General features: G+C 40.0%; 1 protein-coding gene and 1 long non-coding RNA gene across 15 annotated transcripts in view; one reads left to right on the top strand and one right to left on the bottom strand.

Annotated features, from left to right (window-relative positions):
• The window catches only part of PDE1C (phosphodiesterase 1C), a 369,737-nt gene that overhangs the window by 278,443 nt on the left and 69,881 nt on the right, over positions 1 to 21,413 (top strand). For all 14 annotated transcript variants that reach the window (XM_084509312.1, XM_084509305.1, XM_084509314.1 and 11 more), the window contains 5 exons: positions 10,258 to 10,371; positions 11,239 to 11,421; positions 13,328 to 13,394; positions 18,638 to 18,754; positions 20,108 to 20,248. In XM_084509312.1, the coding sequence (XP_084365438.1) occupies positions 10,258 to 10,371; positions 11,239 to 11,421; positions 13,328 to 13,394; positions 18,638 to 18,754; positions 20,108 to 20,248 (622 nt within the window). The remainder of the gene's footprint in view (positions 1 to 10,257; positions 10,372 to 11,238; positions 11,422 to 13,327; positions 13,395 to 18,637; positions 18,755 to 20,107; positions 20,249 to 21,413) is intronic.
• LOC311431602 lies at positions 10,737 to 21,299 on the bottom strand. Its single transcript, XR_014689548.1, has 3 exons — positions 20,657 to 21,299; positions 11,983 to 12,087; positions 10,737 to 11,487 (listed from the first exon to the last, which is right to left on the bottom strand). It is a non-coding gene; the product is annotated as an uncharacterized lncRNA (long non-coding RNA).

The raw sequence follows: 21,413 nt of genomic DNA, 5'->3' as shown, positions 1-21,413 counted from the left end.
ACTAATGAAAAAAGACTCATGATCAGTACATGTAATGGCCTCATAACCAAGAATCTGACATTGCAATTTTATCTACATTCAATAGTGAGAGGCTTTTTACTGCTTAAATTTTATGACTTTCAGTTCCCAAAGGTCAGAACCTAAGAATGGACTGGGTGTTTGCACGTCAGAAGAGACTACACTGTTTAGAAGTTTTCAGCAACAGGAGGTAGAGACAAGGACAATTCAAAGGACTCAGTGCTGAGTTTCTGCAGTTCTACCCAGAAGTCACAGAATGGACGGAATTGCTTAGGCTGTAAGTCTAATTTGGCTTCCTCTGGTGAGCCAAAATTCATTAATATTTTGGTCATAGAACTTATGTCCCTGTACAGGCATGAAGGAATTGATGCCTCTGAGGTGAAAATACAAACTTTGTATGATTAGCCAACTATAGGTTGGCTAATCACCCTATAGTTGGCTAATATAGTTGGCTAATAAGGCACAAGCTTATTTGACTTCAGGTGAGCTGAAACAAGCCAATTACCACCCTGCTGATTCCACCAAACATGACATTGTTACATTATCACACTTCTAAATGTTACAAAATTAATTGCTTTATTTATTTATGTATTTATTTGGCATTCAAAGGAAGAATAATAATCTAGGACATAAGAGGAAGGTAAAACAATTAAATGGGAAATTGCTTGTAATTTCTCTTGATAAGAAATGCCAGTATAGTAATGCTGTGTGTTTCAGTGATTGTTCCTTGAAAACATATGTTTTTTCTTCCTCTGGAAGTTTAAACTTGAATTTTTCTGTACATAAGCAGTAGCAAAAGATAACTGGCCAGTCTAATACAAATATCTTTAATATCTTCATCGATGATCTGGACGAGGGCATCGAGTGCACCCTCAGTAAGTTCGCAGATGACACCAAGTTAGGTGCGTGTGTCGATCTGCTTGAGGGTAGGAAAGCTCTGCAGGAGGATCTGGATAGGCTGCACCGATGGGCTGAGGTCAACTGCATGAAGTTTAACAAGGCCAAGTGCCGGGTCCTGCACCTGGGGCGCAATAACCCCAAGCAGAGCTACAGGCTGGGAGAGGAATGGTTGGAAAGCTGCCAGGCAGAGAAGGACCTGGGAGTGATGGTGGACAGTCGGCTGAATATGAGCCAGCAGTGTGCTCAGGTGGCCAAGAAGGCCAACGGCATCCTGGCTTGTATTAGGAACAGCGTGACCAGCAGGGCTAGGGAGGTGATCGTCCCCCTGTACTCAGCTCTGGTGAGGCCGCACCTCGAGTACTGTGTTCAGTTTTGGGCCCCTCGCTACAAGAAGGACATCGAGGTGCTTGAGCGGGTGCAGAGAAGGGCGACGAAGCTGGTGAGGGGCCTGGAGAACAAGTCCTACGAGGAGCGGCTGAGGGAGCTGGGCTTGTTCAGCCTGGAGAAGAGGAGGCTCAGGGGCGACCTTATTGCTCTTTACAGATACCTTAAAGGAGGCTGTAGAGAGGTGGGGGTTGGCCTGTTCTCCCACGTGCCTGGTGACAGGACGAGGGGGAATGGGCTTAAGTTGAGCCAGGGGAGTTTTAGGTTAGATGTTAGGAAGAACTTCTTTACAGAAAGGGTTGTGAGGCATTGGAACAGGCTGCCCAGGGAAGTGGTGGAGTCACCATCCCTGGAAGTCTTCAAAAGACGCTTAGATGTAGAGCTTAGGGATATGGTTTAGTGGAGGGCTGTTAGCGTTAGGTTGGAGGTTGGACTCGATGACCTTGAGGTCTCTTCCAACCTAGAAAATTCTGTGATTCTGTGAAATCCACTGGGCCATTGGCTGCCAGTTAATACTGCATTTCCTGTTGTCTTTTAAGGGTTCCTGGTGGAGCTGGCTTTCTAGGTTGTGTCTATTCCTGCATAGTTCACACATGCTATATATGTAGAGCCCTACACTCAGATGTGGCAGACTGTGGAATGAATCATATCTGCTGACTATTGTGAGAATACATGGTGACTGATTTCCTGTGCGTGCTGTACCTGTCTCACCAACCTGCTACTTGAATAGAGCAACAAAGGGTCTGCAATACACATCACGGAGGCTTTTGTCAACCCAGTTGACTGAGGCTACTGCATGTGTTTGTTATGAAGTGTAACCACATGCAGTCTGCTTTTGCTATTTTTGGGCAGTTTTAAATGGGTTGGAAGAGACTTTAAAAATCACCTATTTTCAACCCTGCCCCTCCCATGGGCAGGGATGCCACTAGATCAGGTTGCCCGAGACCCCATCCAGCCTGACCTTGAACACCTCCAGAGATGGGGCATCCACAGCTTCTCTGGGCAACCTGTGCCAGTGCCTTACCACGCTCCAAGTGAAGAATTTCCTGCTAACATCTGGTCTAAATCTGCCCTCTTTTAGTTTAAAACCATTCCCCCCTTGTCCTGTCATTATCTGACCGAGCAAAAAGTTGCCCCATTTAAGTACTGAAAAGCTGCAATGAGGTCTCACCGGAGCCTTCTCTTTTTCAGGCTGAGCATCCCCAGCTCTCTGAGCCTGTCTTCAGAGGAGAGGTGCTTCAGCCCTCTGATCATCTGTGTGTCCTTCCTCTGGCCTCATTTGAACAACCCCACATCCTTCTTGTGCTTCCAGACCTGGATGTAGCACTCCAAGTGGGGCCTTACAAGGGCAGAGCAGAGGGGAACAATCACATCCCTCCACCTGCCCTCCAATCCTCTGTTGATCCAGTCTATGTGCATTTTCTTTACAGTTTCTTTACACTGTAGCTGGATACAATCCAGAGGCATCTGACAGACCTTCTATGTGCTCACTGCTTAGCTGGTCTGCATATGCTCTCTAACTCTGATATATCCACAGAATATTAGATTTATTAAGTTTGAACATTATAGTTAGATAACAGATGTGCACCTATTTCTATGCAGCAATTCTTGAATAGAAATATAGTTCACTATATATTCACAGTGAACATCTGTTTCTCATCTTATTCATGATTTTCCTACTGTTCGTTAAGGTAGTTTGTCAGAGAAGGGAAAGGAACATGTACCATAGATCAGAAGGCACAGTTTTGTCTCTCAGTTAAGCAGACTTTGTCTTTCCAGATTGTAGTAGCAGCCCTTGGGCTTTTTCTGTATATAAACTGAAGCTGGTATTCATGCAATCGGATCTAGTCAGTAATACTCCTGATTACTATTTTGTTAATTTCTAAAGCTTGCGGGTGATTGTATTTACTTATTTTGATATTTTATTTTTTTTAAAAAAAGCAATTTGAGCTGGGTATCAAAAGGATGTTATCACAAATGAGTTGTCTTTGAAATCATTTTCTTGGGTTTTCATTACATAAGGGTAATTTGACTAACAATAAACACAGACTGATAGCAGAAGGTGCCTCTTATTCAGACTTCCAGTCAGAGAGACAAGGATTTGCTGAAGTTGAAAGTGCTCCATGCTAGTGTCTAATTTAAATGGTGTTCTCTCTGTCCACAGGAAACTAACAAAGGGTCTTACTGTAACTGGGATCGATTTCAAGTAACAGTTTTTGCTGGTGCACCTCTGTGATGAACAGGGCTGTAAATAGTCTCCCATACTAAAGTTAGTGCTGATAATATTTTGGGGGAAAATGTGTGTTTCTAAGATCAATTATGGCAAGATTATTACTGTGTAGTAGCTTGCATTCTTATTCTTATCAATTGCAAGACTTACAATTACAAGCATGCCCAGTTCCACTGAAACCTGGTGACAGTTAGTCCCCTGGTCACAGTAGTGGGGCAAGGCGCGGCAGTCTGTGCAGTCAGGGTGCACTCAGGCAGGGCAGAGCTTTCCACCCCGCTCACATAAACAACTCGTCTACCAGCCACCTACCTATAGGTGAACCACCATGGTCATCACTAGGCAGAGAGCTCTTTTTAGAAAGTCTGTGGTCACGCAGGCTGAGTGCCCACTCAGAACTGTGGCAGTTCAGGTCTCTGTATGCATGGAGTGCCTGAGCCTGTTGCTGCCATCTGAGGGTGGCAGAGGCACCGTGTGTGTGAGGTGCGAGCAGGTGGATGGCCTGGTCAGCCTGGTGGCAAAGCTCAAGGAGTAGGTGGAGAGGCTGAGGGCCATCAGGGAGTGTGAGCGGGAGATAGACCTGTGCAGCAACTCCCTGCAAGGCTTGAAGGAAAGGCACGGGTGTGAGACACCCCAAACAGTGCATATGAATCATGTACATCTTCAAAAGGAAGTAAGAATGACACATCTTTGCAGAAGGCAGCCAGTAACTCATTTAAGATAGCTGTGTCATTATTAGTGAGGGTGGGAAAAGTTTTGATGTTGCTCAAATCTTCTACTTTTTTTTTTTTTGAACATTCTTGTATTTTGCAGAAGGATACAAGTTTTTTTTGTTTGTTTGTTTGTTTTGTTTTGACTCTGGTGTGGGCCACATCTGCCTTCTGCTCCTTCTTCTCCTCAGATGAGAGACCAGAAACTCTGAATAATTTCTTCCAACCTCTATTTGTAGCAAGCTTTTGAGCTCAAAACCCAGGGAAACAATCCACTCATGAGGATTTTCTCATCTGGGATATTAGTCCTTTCTTCCACTGAGCTACTGCTTAAGGATAATTCCCTCAGTCTCTCAGATGTGCTCTAGGATCTCCATTCTGATCAAGTGTTCAAAGGGACTAAGCAGAAATCATTTCAGCCCAGGGTTCTCCTGTCTCTGCTGGTGGCTTGGTGGCTATGGGTTGGTTTTGGTAAGAAATTCCACTGCAGGCGTTCTTCAAGAAACTTGTGTCAGATTTACTAGTGGCTTGTGAATAGCTTTTGGTCTCCAAGCGTTATTGACTATTGATGAAAAAACATTGTCTCGAACAAGTACTTAACCTGCTCTAACAAAAATTGCTGTGTTCAATACCTTGCTCTCTTTTCCTAGCAATAATAAAAATCTCAGCTTTCTACAAACCTAGCATGACCTGCCTTGGTTGAAACAAGATATTAATAAGGGTCAGCTATCCATATCAAACTGTTCAGCAATTAATGTTAAGAGTAAAACAAAGGTAAATATTCCATCCTTGGTAATCTGTAATTATACTAGATTTTTTTTTTCTTTCTATGTGCATTCAACATTCTTTTTTCTCAGCAGGCTCAATGGTATAAGCGTGATTCTTGGAAGAAGAGATTGAGTCGTAGTGTTGAAAATGTTCAATGAATCACAGTCTAAAGGCTTTGAAAATAGATGTGGAGACTAGCCATGCAGTTTTGTAGACTTCACACTGGTTGAAGAAACTTGCCCCCAAGTATTCAGACAGTCCATGTGCTTTGCATGTTAATTGGAGTTGACTAGTATCCAGTCTGTGGTGGTGTTCATCTTCTCTAGAGTGATATGTAATGCTATTAAAAAAAAAAAAAAAAATTAACAGCATAAGCACAAGCCCTCTAGCTAAGTAGATAAATATTTGTACAAAGATATTGTCTTATATATAACAGAAAGGAGAATGCTTGGAGCAGTTATTCAGAAATTTTGTTTCAAGAGTACTCTAAAAACAGCTTTACTTTTTGCTGTTTCTCGGTGGGGATTTGGAGTGGTTTGGGGTCTTTGAGCTGTGTAATTTTCATGGACTAAGTTCAATTGCTATTTCTATTAATTTGCTTTCTGTCTCCCAGAGTCTTAAGCAGGATAGCAAATATTTTAGAGAAACATTAAAAAGAGTGAGAACAGGGCTGAGTTTATTGGCATTATTTGAAGATGCTCTCAGAGCTTGTTACAGTGAATAGATATAGATATTTCCCCTGGAAGGGCAGTGTGGGAGGCAATATTATGGAAACAGCCTAGCCCCTTTTCCAAAATTTTACACCTACCTGAGTTCTCTGTTGGATCAGAGGAAGTTAAAAATGCTTAGCATTGCACAGGGCAGGGATTTGCTTTGGGCTCTTTAGGGATTATTCCAAGGACTAAAATGTCAAATAACTGTACAGAGAAAAACAGTTCTTGAACTTTTTCCATAGTATTTGGCACACATCACAGACAATTTCAGGACTGGAGGAACAGCTTCCCATGGAAATCTCATTAAGAAAGGCATTAGCTGTATCTTACCATAATTGTACAACCAGATTTAGAGCTAATATTGTATGGCTAACACTTCTCTGTAGGTGCTTTTCTGATGACCACGATCTGAGAAACACTTGTGATATGTGCCATGATCTTAGGACAGAGATTAGAGATGAGATATGGCTAGATGGCTAATACCAGCTAGAGATGGCTAAAACCCTCTATGTGGCCTGGGGTCTCCTTGTTCACAGTAATTGGCAGCTTCTTCTACAACTAGCACCCTGGGCTTCAATGGAACCAAGTCCAGTAGATCTGTGGAAATTTTTAGTTCTGCTACTGAAAGGATAAAAGAAAAAACAACAACAACAAAAAAGGAAAATACAGGTTTTGATCACTCTGAAATGAACCTTTAAAAGCAGAAGAAAACATGCTTTGGCTGAAAAAGCATTTTGTTCATGCAAAATAGCATGCTTCATTTTCAGACGGTTACAGTAAAAGTGAAGTAAATAATGATTTGGATTCATTGAACTGATTATGATAATTGTATCAGTATGTTTCTTTTAGTCAGTAGCCCGACAGAAGACTCATTTTCCTATGAAGTGGTACATGTAACTTACTTGCTACTGTAACTAGTGTATGAGGCAAATAGAGGAAGTCAGAATCTTACAGAATCATAGAATATCCCAAGTTGGAAGGGACCCACAAGGATCATTGAGCCCACTTCCCGGCACCACACAGCTCAACCCAAAAATTCAGACCATGTGACTAAGTGCACAGTCCAAATGCTTCTTAAACTCCCACAGGCTTGGTGCAGTGACTACTTCTCTGGGGAACCTGTTCCAGTGTGTGACCACCCTTTCAGTGAAGAACCTCTTCCTGATGTCTAGCCTGAACCTCTCCTGCCTCAGCTTGACACCATTCTCGTGGGTCCTATCACTCTTGTCCTCTGCTTCCATTGCCTTAGTACAAGATGAGGACCCTGGAGAACAAGTCTTACGAGGAGCGGCTGAGGGAGCTGGGCTTGTTCAGCCTGGAGAAGAGGAGGCTCAGGGGCGACCTTATCGCTCTCTATAGGTACCTCAAGGGAGGCCGTAGCGAGGTGGGGGTTGGTCTGTTCTCCCATGTGCCTGGTGACAGGACGAGGGGGAATGGGCTTAAGTTGCGCCAGGGGAGTTTTAGGCTGGATGTTAGGAAGAACTTCTTTACCGAAAGGGTTGTTAGACATTGGAACAGGCTGCCCAGGGAAGTGGTGGAGTCACCATCCCTGGAAGTCTTTAAAAGACGTTTAGATGTAGAGCTTAGGGATATGGTTTAGTGGGGACTGTTAGTGTTAGGTCAGAGGTTGGACTCGATGATCTTGAGGTCTCTTCCAACCTAGAAATTCTGTGATCAATTCTGTGATCAAGATCCTGAAAATAAAATGTGTGAAAAGTTTGTTGTAATGTTTTTATTTCAGTTAAAATTGTTTGCTGAATTTGATTGAATTCCAGAATCCAGGCACCCCAAAACTGCATTTTCCAGATAATAAATTTGACTGGATGCCCTTCAATGTGACACACTGACCTTACCTTTATGATTGCAGTTAGGACTATCTCAATGAAACTGAGATACATGGAATGAATTAAGGACAAACTATCACTGGGCTTTTATTTAGTAAGGATAACTGGCAGCAGCTGCTGTGACTCAATGAGTCAGAAATAGTTATAGATAATGGATGGTAAGGCAAAGACAATGTAATCTTTTTTCACATGAGAGTGGCTGATCTTTTGACAAGGTTTTATTATAACAACTGTACTTCTGTTTTGCTAAATGATTGATGCACAGAGTACTCTGCATAATCTTCTTTGGTGATGAATGTTGGTGCCATGAAGCAGCAGTTACTCACTGTGCTATTACTGAACATGAATTTTGATTGACTTGTGGCATAGAGCTGCTGGGTACTTAAATCAATGAAATAAAAGTCAAGAAGAGGCAAAGATAATGTTCCTCCTGCAATATTAACTCCTTTGTCTTATGTACAAACAGTTTCTGGTAAGAAGTTAAGGGGTTACATCTCTAAATTCCTTACACATTGGAAGAAGGAAGGAAAAGGCATGTGAACCACTGCTTGCTGTTTAGGTGTGAAAGCTGTGATGGTTTTCTTTGGTTTGGTTTGGTTTTTGGTTTTGATTTTTTGTGTGTGCATGTATGTTTGTTTGTTTGCTTGCTTGCTTTTTGTTTTTCTCTTCCTCCTTTCCTGTATTGGCAACAAAAGCTGGGAACGTCTAAGGAGGGATCAGTGGTTTTGGCTCTAGGAAGGAGGTGCATTCAGCTTCCCCATGTGCTGCTGCCTGAAGAAGCTATTGACCTAAAGGGTAGAGGATTATCTTTCCCAGCTCGGCTCATCCAACAAAAATCATTGCCACTCATACCTGGTGGTGAAGTTACGCAGAAGTATGAGAGCATGAAGGCATGTTTCCTCTTCCATGGGGCTGGAGTTGCTCTGTGGATTCCCTCAGCTGAGTTCCAGGATTGGAGGAAATGTGCTGGTATGGTTGAGTGCTCTCTAATGGCTTACAGAGGTGGGAAGAATTGGGTTCAGTATGTCTGTACATCCCTGACCTTTCCATCCCCATTCTCACATCAGGAATGAAATACAGAAATACTTCTGCTTTCTTGGCTACAAACAAGCAGATGAGTTAATCTGCCCAGAGATGAGGGGTCCACCTCTTGTTTGAGATTCTTTGTATGTCTAAATATATAGTTGTGTGTCAGTGGTACCACTGCCACTAGGAGTGGTGTTTATGTGACCTAGCCAGTGAAACATTGATGTTTTTATTATTTTTGTTCTCTGCAGCCTCAATGTTAAGGAGGACAGGGGGAGAAGAAGGAAACCCAGCTGGAAGGAGATGTTGGTACAGTGCACATGGGCAGTCTGGATACTTCTCAGCTCTTCTTTTCTTCTTTTCACCTGAAAGCCAGCTCAGTGGAGATTGATTTCTCCTGAAATCATTGATGCCATGGCAGCATTGTAATAGCAAGGGAATACAGATATTCACTTCATGTTAAGAACTTCTGGCTAGTGTAGGAGGTTGGGTTCCAAATGTGGTTAATAAGGTGAGAGTAAGGAATCAATTTAGGGCACATAAATTGGTCTTGAGCTGTGCATTACTGTGTGGAAAAGCTTATCTTACTCCACAGACTATAGAAAAAGCTGAAGAAAACTAGTCTGAAAAATTAAAGCCAGATTTTAGAGGACACAGCTACTCTTCTATGTTTCTGCATCATGAGCAGGACAAATTGCAACTTGTGACTTCTGCTACGCAATTAAAAAAACAATGTTTATTTAACTGCTGTCTTATGAGGATGAAGAGACTGACCAAAATGTTTTAACATGATAAGTCTTTATCCCATGGTCTTTTTAAAGGATTTTTTTTTTCTAATTTTAATAATATACCTTCTTGATTTTTTTTTAAATATTGAGATTCACTCTTTTACATTTTCTTCTCTCTCTTCTTTTTTTTTTTTTTTTTTCTTTTTCCCCCCTTTTTCTAATTTGGCACACAGTAGGAGTGAAGGAGAAGAGACAAAAGAAAATTGTGCAACTATATTCATTGTCTTTGATACAGGAGAAAAAACACATTTTAAAAGGGAATCTGCACAAATTTTTGTTTTCAGAAAGTCTCTTTTAATTATCTAGTAATTATTTAATAGAGAAATTTCCATGAATTTTATCTAATACAGATGGGATAGTCTAAGGGTGACTTTGTGGTCTACTGAAAATTATGATACTTCCTTAACCTTGTATAGTGTTTCTGCGGTAGTATTTCTAAATACACTCAAATACACCTTTGCATATGTGTAAAGCAGTCATCATAAATAGCTGACATTTACCAACAGATACTGCTCAAGATGTTACTTGGAATGTTACTTTATTATACCTGGAATGAAATAACCCTCTCTTAGCTTCTCTGCTAAATTCCAAATTATTTCTGTTTTAACTTATTTCAGCATGAGTAGGGGACTTCGATATTTCAGTGACTTATTTGAGTCTAAATATAATGTGATGTTTGTCTGTCATCATTGTTCCTGATTTGTGAAAAGTATTTTTTTGTTGATTTCTTCTATATGAATAAAAACCTCTGTAGACTTCCAGAAGTTTTCATATGCCTATCATGTATACTAGGTCGCTTGCTGGATCCAGTTCTGAACTGATGCTCATTCTCAAACCTGTTTCTCTTTGTGTCAATCAGTTTTTATTTTCCTCTTACAGGTTGCGGTCTTTGGTAAAGCAGTTAGAGAGAGGGGAAGCTTCAGTTGTAGACCTAAAGAAGAATTTGGAATATGCTGCAACTGTGCTTGAGTCAGTATACATTGATGAAACTAGGTGAGTTAACCACAGATATCAGCATTCATCTTATATCTAGTACCAGTAACACAAAATTGTACTTTACACATCAGTTGGAAAAGTTGTTGTTGCCAAGATTTCTTACTCACAGACAATATGTTTTTAATCATTAAAATACTGAATTTCACAGAGAGCAGATCTTCAATCCTTGGTCTAAAAGCTTCTTTACATTTCCCAGGGCAGAAGGAAGATCAAAAGCAATCATAAGTTTAACATATAATTGGTTACTACTTTTTCTGAAAGTTTCTAAGGAAAGTTCTAAATTGGTACCCCTCTATTCCTTTTGAATAGTGTTAAATCTTTTCATTTGTATCAAGACTTCTAAATTATTACCTTTTTTTTACTTTTTTTTTTTTTTTTTTTTTTTTACTCCACGTCATGATAGTTAGACTGGTAAGACACTGCAGAGAGAGGAGTTCCCCTTCTTTTTACGTGCTGTTTCCCTAGTGCTAAATGTACTTCTAGAGTCACCTTAGGTGATCAGAATAGGAAAGGAGAGGACTGGGAAGTTAGACATGACTGTCAGTGATATCTGAAGGGCTGAAAGGTCAGGAGTATTGGTGAGAGGAAAATGAGAAGTGAGTGCATGATTATGTCATTGTGCTTCAGAAGGTTGATACTTCTTGTTTGTCAGCATGGCAGTAAGTTTCACAATCTGGCATTTAACTATACAAGCGAATAAACAATCTGTTAAAGACTTGTAGAAATATGTTTCATCAGTGCTTACAAACTGAAGGCATTTAACAACTGCTTTTAGTAGAATATATGTACATTTCTTTTTGGAGAATGATGATGTAATGCCCTCCAAGGCAGTCTACTTACCCATCATTTTCCTCCCCCTTCTAGGCGACTACTGGACACAGAAGATGAGCTCAGCGACATCCAGTCTGACTCTGTGCCCTCAGAGGTCCGGGACTGGTTGGCTTCTACCTTCACACGACAAATGGGGATGATGCTCAAAAGGACCGAGGAAAAGCCCCGGTTCAGAAGCATTGTCCATGCAGTACAAGCAGGAATATTTGTGGAAAGGTAAAGGAGCATGTAATTACTTTGTTCTAGTAGCTGTCCAGGTACTGCGGATTGCAGTAGTAATACCTGTAGTATTAAATAAAGAATACTTTAATAAATTTCTAATGATGTTTCTACACAGATCTGATTATCACCTGGAAACCTGGTGCTGCTGAAGCAGCACATTCTGATCAATTCTTAGCATACATGTAATACAGGTGTAATAGCACTGTTGAAATAATTTTGACAGAATATACACCTCTGCATAGCCCTAGGTCAGGAGTCAAAGTTTTTAAAATTCAGTCAACCCAGACCAGGCCCTTCCTTGCCTGTTTGCCTCTGCTGTCTGGTTATTTCCTAGGAAGAACTTCTAAGAAACAAAAGAAAATTCTGTATCATCGTATTAGTGGCCTGAATTGCATAGTACATGTGTTGACCAAGACTGATATGAAATATTTGGAGCTTAGAGGGGATTTAAAAAAATCCATTGAGACCTCTTAGCCTTTTCGGTCATGATTTGCATCAGAACATACTGCTAAAATTGATATAGTCATTTAAATTTGGACTCATTTCCACACTTACCTTTTCTTACTGAGTAACCACTCTTCCCTGACATTCTTCCTTCTAGCAAGGAAGCCTGGTGCATGTGAAACAGCCAGGAGACTTCAGACAGCAGGTCCCAGGTCTCTACAGCAAAATTCAAGTCAGGAGTGAATGCGCTAGGAGAGTCTTCCAGGACACTGCAGAGCACCCTTTCACTGTTTATCAGGATTGCACTGAGTGCCTAGCAGTTTTCTGTGTAGGAGGGTGAGCGTATCAGACAACGGACCACAGGCCATATACAGATACACAGAGCTTCCTCCTACATATTTAAGTAGTTACTTAAAGTGCAAGAAATTACTGTAGATGTGTTAAGAGTGGCAGCAATTGTGATAAGTCTAACAGGACAGCATCAGTTGTCATTTCTCCCTGGAAAAGATTTCTCCCAGGTTTGACAGGCTATTTGTGAATTAACCCTCACTCTCAGTGAGAGACTTGCTCAACAAAGAAATAAATGAACTGCAGAGATCTGGGTGCAGGAGGCTGTTTTCCAGTTGATCTGAGTCACTGTGGCCTTAAAGAGGAAATATTCAGATGTGATATGGCACCAGAGGAAGGTTTTGCTCTCCTGAGCTAAGGGAGAGGGACTCTGCCTGAGTCATCACTTAAGAGAAAACTACTGTGTCCTGGCAGAAGGAGAAGACAGCTTTCCATCACCTCTTTTTAGTCCTGCATTGCTTAAGTGCAACAAAGGGTGAGCTGTGGAAAAGCATTTTAGCCATGTCAAAGTCTATTAAAATGTGTGGCCTGAAAACAAGTTTAAAATCTAGTACATACTTGGGTGCTTTGCTTAGTATGGTTGCAGATATTGATTGTTGGCTTATTCTCTCTCATATGTACACAGAGAACACCTAAAAGATTTTATACCAATCTTAATAAATAAATAAACAAATAAATAAATAGACAAAAGTAGCAGCTGGACCAAACTAGAGATGATTTATTGCAGACAACAAATGACTGGCAAAGGACTACAAAAGGTGAAAAGGCAGTGTGGTTATCTGCAGTGGAAAATGAGGAATATCTTGTGTATTTGAGAGTAGCCTTTCCCTCTGATGAAGATCTGCTGTTGACAGATTCTGATGTCCTGTCAGGTGATCAAGGTATGAGATACTGGGAAGTGTATCATCTCAAGTTAGTCTATACAATAAGAATGGTTAAGAGAGTTTGTGTACAAGTTAGAAAGAAGAAGAAAATAAAAAACAAATTGCAGTTAGGGTTTGCTGGGCTAAGCAAGGTCTCCTGTAATGGTGTGTTGCCTTATTGGTTTATTTTGTTTGTTTTTGTTTAATTTTATTTGTGTGTTGATTTATCTATTTCATCTTGGCAGAATGTACAGACGGACATCGAATATGGTTGGTTTGAGCTACCCACCAGCTGTAATTGGAGTGCTAAAGGTAATCCTAATAAAAAAGTGCAGGGCATGGGCATGTCTGTATAAACCATCAGGGCAACAGTGATATTTGACTTGGGAGTCTTTGCACTTGCCTTTTTCTCCTCTCTAATGTTTAGTTTATTTTATCTACATTAATAATTTACTGGCCTAAGAGAATATTCTTTCAATAAAAGAAACAACAGTGTTCAAGGCTTTGGACATTTTCAAGTTGTGAAGGTTACAGCTCTATTCTAGTTTCCAGTGACTAAACTGATGACTTCGTAACATGCTAAAATCAATCACAACCTTGCACAGTGAAGAAAGAAAACATGGGTGAAGAGAAATGGAGAAAAAAAAAGTATCAATTGCTGTGAGAGGAGGGATTTTCTCGTATTTCTTAGCTTTAGGTCTTCAAGGCAACAGTCATCTTAGGAATAATAGTCTTTTGTGAGTTTTGAAATTTCAGAGAAAGACAGAGAGGTCACAAGAAGTCTGACAAAAATAAAATTCAATTCATTGGGCAATTGCAAGGTTTTTGATTCAGGCAAGAATTATCAAGACCACAAATACAAGTTAGCCCCCAGCTATCTACACAGCAGCTTTGCAGAGGTCTGGTAATGAGGCAGATCACAAGTTCTGTGTGGTTCAACCACGCCATACACAGATGAAAAAAGGTAACACAAAGGGGAATATATAGGGGCGTTACGTGTAAAGCTTGTGAAACAGTCCTGCTCTACTCTACACAGGAAAGACCTACAGTTAGGGTACCGAATCCATTTATTTTTGGACAGTACAGCTGATCAAAAGATAATGGAGCAATCACAAAGGTCCACTGAGTGCAACAAGAATGATGACCTTCATGTACAAAATTGTAGCATTTATTCACACCTTTTTCCAACTGCAGATTTACAAGTGTTAGCTTCACTCCTGCAAATGGGATCTAAAGTCTTGTTTTAGAACTACACCTCATAGCCAGATTATGGGGTAACACATCTATAGTGGTACCTCTTTTCCTGAGTAACAAGACGGTCCAAGACCTGGCAGCTACTCTCAGCTGACATAAACGTCACTTAAGCCCTCTCCCCTTTCTCTGTTTTTAAGTTATTAAGGATGATAAACAGAACTGATTAAGCTAGAGTGAACTGATTAAGCTAGAGTAAGTTAAGACACATCAATAACAACAAAAGCATTGACTAATTTTGCTCAGGGTGAAATAATGCCTGCTTGGCTACTGTGCACTCTAGGATGTATATATTTTTTTAAACTATTTTGAGAACATGTCTCTGCCTGGATGGCTTTGGGGTAGGTAACAGACATGGTTGAAATAAGAATTACTTGTTTTTGAGAAGTGTTCTGTCTTTGAAATAATACTTAATCTTAAATTTCTCAGTCCCATTTCTTTAATGGGAAATGGTATATTTCTTGCTTGTTTCAGTCCAGTACAGCCAACTAAAGAAAAAAATCCCCAAACTTACAGCCACCTGACTGCTTGGTGAGCTCTGTAAAATGAGCTAATGGTTTAAGCATGAAAAATGGTATAGGATGTACCACAGGCATCTCTTCAGATGGTCTATATTGCCATTATCAATATTCCCTTTAGAGTTATAGTAATAAGGACAAGGGCTGAGACAACATGGACTGAAAAGTTTATTTTTGAATTTTGTGTTCTTCTTTTTTGCTGTGGTGACCAACAAGATGCCTGCACTGAGTAAACCAAAGCTGTGGAATCAGCTTGTGAAAATGAGGTTGGTTTTAATAAAACAATGCAGTACTGTAACCTATGCAAAGAGTGTGGATGGAGTGGTAGCCATGTAAGTCTGAGGCATATTCTTTCTCCCTTTTTCAGTGGGTGAGAAGTTAGGCAATATTTGAATTGGTTCCACAGCATCTCTTTCTCTCTGTGTATGTATCTCAGATACTGATTTTGGTATTGCCATAGATAATTGTTTTTCTGCATGACATGGGTGTAGTGATGTAAGATGTAGTGCTATAAAAGGAATGATCAGATTTGTATCGCATTTGAATGAATATTGGCCATGCAGATGTGTGAATAAGTGTGTTCATTTACCTGGCAAGTTCTGGTGATCTGCTGTAGTGCTAGAGATGGAACTTAATAGTAACTAACTGCTGAAATATTTACCTGCTTTAGATTTATTTTTTGTGTGTGTGTGTTGTTGTTGTTGTTGTTGTTTCAGCTTTTTCTGATGCCTAGGCTGTCCTGGAAGTATTTTCTTGGCTAGCTAATATGCATATACACAGAAACTGTTGTCACTTACAAAGTGACAGTGTCTGAAATTACTTGGTATCTGCAATATAGACATCATCTTGACTGTGGCTACAAGAAATTGTCAGGCCTACCAGTAATGTTGAAAAGATATCTGTTGCTGCATCTGCTTGTTGGCTTATAAAGACAGATCAAGTCTCCAAGGTTAAGGACAGATGGAAAGGCAGAAAACTGAACATTTACAAAGAACTGGAGTTTCACTTTATCTCTAGGTTCCCCCAAGAGATGGAACAATGGCCAAATATTTAAGACACAGGACTGCGAGATAAGATAAGCTTGGGTCTGTAGTTACACTGCAGTGAGTATAGGTAGCATAAGCGCAGCTTATGACACTTTAACTGAGGCTACAGGGCCAGTGACCTAGAAATGAGTAGCAAAGGAAGTTTCCCATCCCTTGCTTCTCCTCCTCTCTTTACTGAGAAGAAAGGGTTTTTCTCCTGCAGCACAAAATGCCTGTGAAGTTCTGCTTATCTATAGATCTCTTCCCAATATATGGGTCAATTCTGTGTTAAATTTTTTAAAGGTCAAAAATCTGCTGTTTTTCAAAGTTTAGCTGGTATTGCTGCAAGCCTCTAAGCAATGTATAACACGTTCATGCTTCTGTTAAGAGAATTTTCCCCCTAGTTCTTTAGGGTAAAATGCTTCTGTCATTACTGTCAATAGCAAAACTTCTGTTGACTAAATGAGAACAAGGATTTTTACATCAATGAAATCTAAATAATGCTACTGTGAAACTTAGCATCTATTTGGTTAACCACTATTAAGTGTAAAAGAACGACTTTGATGTCCTGTTTTGCAATTTGGTTCATTTCATCTGCTGCAAGAAACAAGAAAAAATAAATAAAGAAACAAGAAAAAGTCGATAAAAATTTCTTGCTACAAAAAATACATAAAAACAAACCTTTTTTTTCTACAAGATAAGATAGCCTTACAATGAGTTCTATTTCAGCATAGTTGAGTCATTAAATTCAATGTCAAAGGAACCAGAAGTCAATTATTATACATATGCAAGTGTTAAATTAATTTGCTCCCTTACCTGAGATTAGTGATTATGAAATAAAAACACTCAAAAAACAGCAAAATATTGAAAGTTGACTGAGTATATGCTTTGGACTTTTTTTCTTGCTCATTTCCTAGTTTATAGTTAAAGGGCTTCAAAACCTGCTTTCTTGGTGGAACTTATTCCTCTTTTGGCCATTTTCCCTCTCCAACACCTATTGGAAATGTTGAAAAGATGCAATTTATGATTGCTGTTCTGTGACTTGGGCCACAAACAATTTCTGTAGAAGCCTGACCCTGTCTTCATTGTGTGGGCTCTACACAGCTTGTGAAATCAACTGCTCCACCAGAGGATGATTTACTGGGATAGATGGAACAATTCTGATGAAAGCAGAGCTGAATCTACAGCATCCTTGATATTCACTCACTTTATGACACAAATTAGCCTTTCCTTGGACTGTACTTTCCCAAAAGGCATACTCAGCTCTATATAATCAACACTACGTAGATAGCAAAGTTGTTAGGATCAGCCCACACAGGAGAGAACTGACCGTGACAACAAACAGCAACGGTGGGTTGAGCTTTAAGAATTTGTTAGAAAAGTGTAATTTAGTATTTTTCATGTTTCTAGAAAGGATTGTAAATTTTCAGATGGCTCTATTCCTCAACACTGTTCAATGTTATATCTAACAGCCCCATTTTGTGCTCTGAGAGCCAGCTGTGCATATACATGTATGTATATGAAATGCAGTCATCTTTCTTGGTGAAAGTGCCAAAAGGAAATGGGAGCTAACTTGCAACAGTTTGAAAATGGAGGAAAACTTTAATTTATAGATATCAATCTTTAATATGTGGTTTAGAGAGAGTCTTTTGGATGCATCCCTGTGGGAAGCACATCTAAATTCTCAGCAGGAAAGAGAGACCAAGAGCTGGTCCTGTGCCAGATGCAGCTGTGGAGTTGATGTGTATATCATTCCCCTAGCTATAACTCCATCTACACCTTTACTCTTTGTTGCTAGGAGGAGGAGAGAGAGGTTCATTGGGTTTCAGGAACATCCTATTCTGAGATTGAGATACTTTATCTTAACAGAGAATGAGTGTTGTCAGCTCCCACTGCCTTCCCTAAGAGTTGAGATTGAACTGAACCTTCTGCAAGAAAGTTTATACTTTATACGGTAGCTCTATGAGCTTATAGCTTTTCCTTAGCTTTATAATCTGGGAATTGAACTTTCCCTTCTCCATCTCTTGACTGACCACCCTGCAGCATTACTATATCATTTACAGCTGACTGGAACTCTACCAACTGGAGTTTGGTATTTACTTTCATGTTACAAAGGTTATTTTTTTTCTATCATTATTAGCACATAATGTAACATTACTGTGATTTTTCTCCTGCTCTGTAGTTTTCTGAAAACCCCAGTGAACTCACTTAGCTTTAAAAAAATAAAAATTTAAAGCTAATTAAAAAAAATAAAAATAAAAAATAGAGTAATGCTGTCTTTGGGCAGTTGAAGCTGCAATAATCACAAGGTTCATATTCAGATCTCAAGGAGCTAAGTTACTCTTTGAGTCTAGCAAGATGGTTCTTCTAGATATTTATTATTTTGGTTAACTGTGTAGCAAGTGGTGAAAATATGACCATGCCACACTATGGCCATCCCAATGTTTCAGTTACTAAAGCAAAACAAGATTCTTTCTGCATTCGGCTTTTGCTGATGGAATTCTGATATGGTGCATCACTGTGATTAGAATAAACAAGCAACATAAGTGTTCTGAATGGAAGCTTCTTAAACATGAGTCATACAATACTGATGAGTAAATTAAACTCTGCATTAGTTAAATGAAACAGAAAGATTTTAAAAAGAAAAGCTATACACTTACATCCCCTCTCTCCACCATTTATAGATATAAAGTGATAGAAATTGAACTGTGATGGTAAAAAGGATGACCATATTAACTGTCTTTTCTACTCATTCTTGCAGAATGTAGACAAGTGGTCCTTCGATGTATTTGCATTAAATGATGCCAGTGGGGATCATGCACTGAAATTCATTTTCTATGAACTTCTCACACGCTATGATCTGATCAACCGTTTCAAGGTCAGTAGTTGTAAGTTGGGTATCTTCTTCCATTTTGCATTTTCTTGAATTTCATTCTTATTCTGCTTGTTCCATTCAGAATGCAATTATTTTAGCTGTATTTGAAGGTGTATATGAAGGCTTTGTGTTCACTGTTTCCCCTAAAAGGTTAGTATAACCTTTTTTTTTCAGTAACCAGGGCAAGATGTTATTTAAGTAGATTGCAATAGGACACCATGTAGTGGGTACGCTTCAAACAGCTTCCCCATGAAATTTAGGGGAACTACTACACTTGATCCTGTGGTAATGATGGTGTCGTTCTCCTGAGACTCTTGGCAATCTCAAGCATGCAAACAAAAAATGAGAGCACGGCTTGTTAGTCTCAAATGCTACATATCTTTTACTCCAACTTTGAACAGGCTTACATTTGGATCACAGAAGTATTGCTCTTAAATCTTTACCATTCTCCCCACCCAAATATTCCATTAACCTTACCTCCATTGACACTTTCTCTGGGAGGTCCCACTCGCTTTAACTGGGAAATGTTTACATTTCTCTGACTCCTGTACTTCATGAACTACCCATGTCTGATGAGAAATGTTTGAAGATGATGATTGGTCAGAATTACATCAGCCCATGATACATATCCAAGAGGAAAATAACTATGAAACTCTAACTATAGAAATATGAAAGTGTAGTACTTACAGCTTGAGGAAAACATTGGAGAATCCATGCTGCTAGTTGCATATATATGCAGCTGACACCACCTATGTAGTCTCCTCCATAGAAATCCCCTGAATTTAATTTTCTCTAGTGTGTATGTTTATACTCCTGGAGTCAAAAAGTATGACAAGCCCATAGTATAGGCACTCTGGATTTGGCAACAAAAAATCAGAGGTTTGATAAATGATACTCTTCTTAATAGAGAATCTCAGACTTGCTATATGATGTATTTAATTGCAAAATCTGGAATGTGAATAGTAAAGCAGTGATACATACCAGAGGGTTGTGAGGGGAACACACAGACACCTGTGTCCTAAACAGAAATATTTCTCTGGGCGCAATCAATCAAGTACTCTGTTACTTTTTGTACTGCATGTGCACTCCAAATGGCACTGCATAGTGTACTGACCAGTGTGTGTTTATGTGTGTGAATGATTCATCATCCATAACATAATTAGGGATGGGAAAGCCAGTTGGAGGAAGTGAACTTGATTCACTTTCTCTCTCCAGTGCCTATTTAAGATGTTTTAGGATGCTATTTGTTTGTGAAGTATAAACTGCTCTTCGGGGCCTCTTATAAAAATAGTTCCATCCAAATGTTAGCAATTACAGGTGCTTATTTCATTTTTAATTCTGTACTACTTTTCTCAGATCCCAATTTCTGCCCTGGTGTCCTTTGTGGAAGCTCTGGAGGTTGGGTACAGCAAACACAAAAATCCTTATCACAACCTAATGCATGCTGCGGATGTGACACAGACAGTCCATTACCTCCTTTTCAAGACAGGCGTAGTGGTAAGTACAGGAGTTGGCATCCTGAACACGTAATGAGATTACAGCAGTTTTTGTTTAGTAAATAGATTATGATTATCCACAATGGAGCCCATTTGCACTGTAGAAAAACTGCATTTGATATGGCTTTACTAATAAAAGTAGAGAATTAGGATTATTTAGAAAAAAAAAAAAAAGTTGGGTGTGAATATGGATAACTCTTTTAACTGTTCTGAGAGAGAATGGGAGAAAAACCCAAGCTCAGTTCTCCAGTCTGCCACAGTCTGTGAGTGAGTGGATGCCTGGGTGAGTCTGGCAAGTCAATTTTGTTGGGATTCATTTCACTTACTGCGAAGAAGCAAATTGTCTAAGCTTTCTTCTTACTTAAGGGAGCAAGGCAGTAACCTCCAAAGGACAATTCACTCCACTTACCTGGGGTAGACAAGAGCTGTATTTAGAGAAGATGATCTCCATCCAATTCCTACACTAAAACCCTCTGAACTTGCTTACAAAGAAACCTAGGGATAGCTGACATTTGACAAGAATGGCAACTCTAGTTTAAAGCCCTCTTCATCAGCGTGGCAAGCCTATGACCGAAGATGCTCTTCCCCTCCTATGACAGGTGGATCCCATCAGCCCACAGCAGACCAGGTTTCTCAAAGCAAGTCCTATAGTCTAAGTAGCCGAAACCCTGTCTGTGGCACCAGTTGCACAATTATCTGCCAGATTCGACTGGCACTTTCAATTCCCTTCCCTTTGACTAGGAGGACTGTTGAAAAAAATTACCTATGCTTCTGAGTCCCTTATTGCTGCTGCCTGGGCTCTTTAGTCTCTCTTGACACTCCTCAGATTGCTTCTGGCTCCATTATTGGTGCCCACATGAAACAGCAGCAGTGGATAATAGTCCTTAGGCTGTACACGGCTTGGCAGTCTCTTGGTAACATCCCTGATACAAGCCCCTGGTAAGCAGCAGACTTCCCTCAAGAGCAGATCAGGTCAGCAGATGGGTGTCTCCATACCTCTCAGAAGAGAGTCGCCTACCACTGTCACCCTTCGCCTTTTCTTAGCTGGACTAGTTGTTACTTTGCAGGGAGCAGACTGGGCCTTACTCAGCTCCACCCCTTCTGCAGTGGGTCTTTCCTTTTAAGTCTGCAGAGGGGTGAAGCAGGTCTGTAAGGGCACCGTAGGC

Source organism: Aythya ferina (assembly GCF_964211825.1).
Source record: "Aythya ferina genome assembly, chromosome: 2".
NCBI lineage: Eukaryota > Metazoa > Chordata > Aves > Anseriformes > Anatidae > Aythya > Aythya ferina.
The sequence above is the reverse complement of the archived record's forward strand: the minus strand, read 5'-3'. Positions and strand labels throughout refer to the sequence as shown.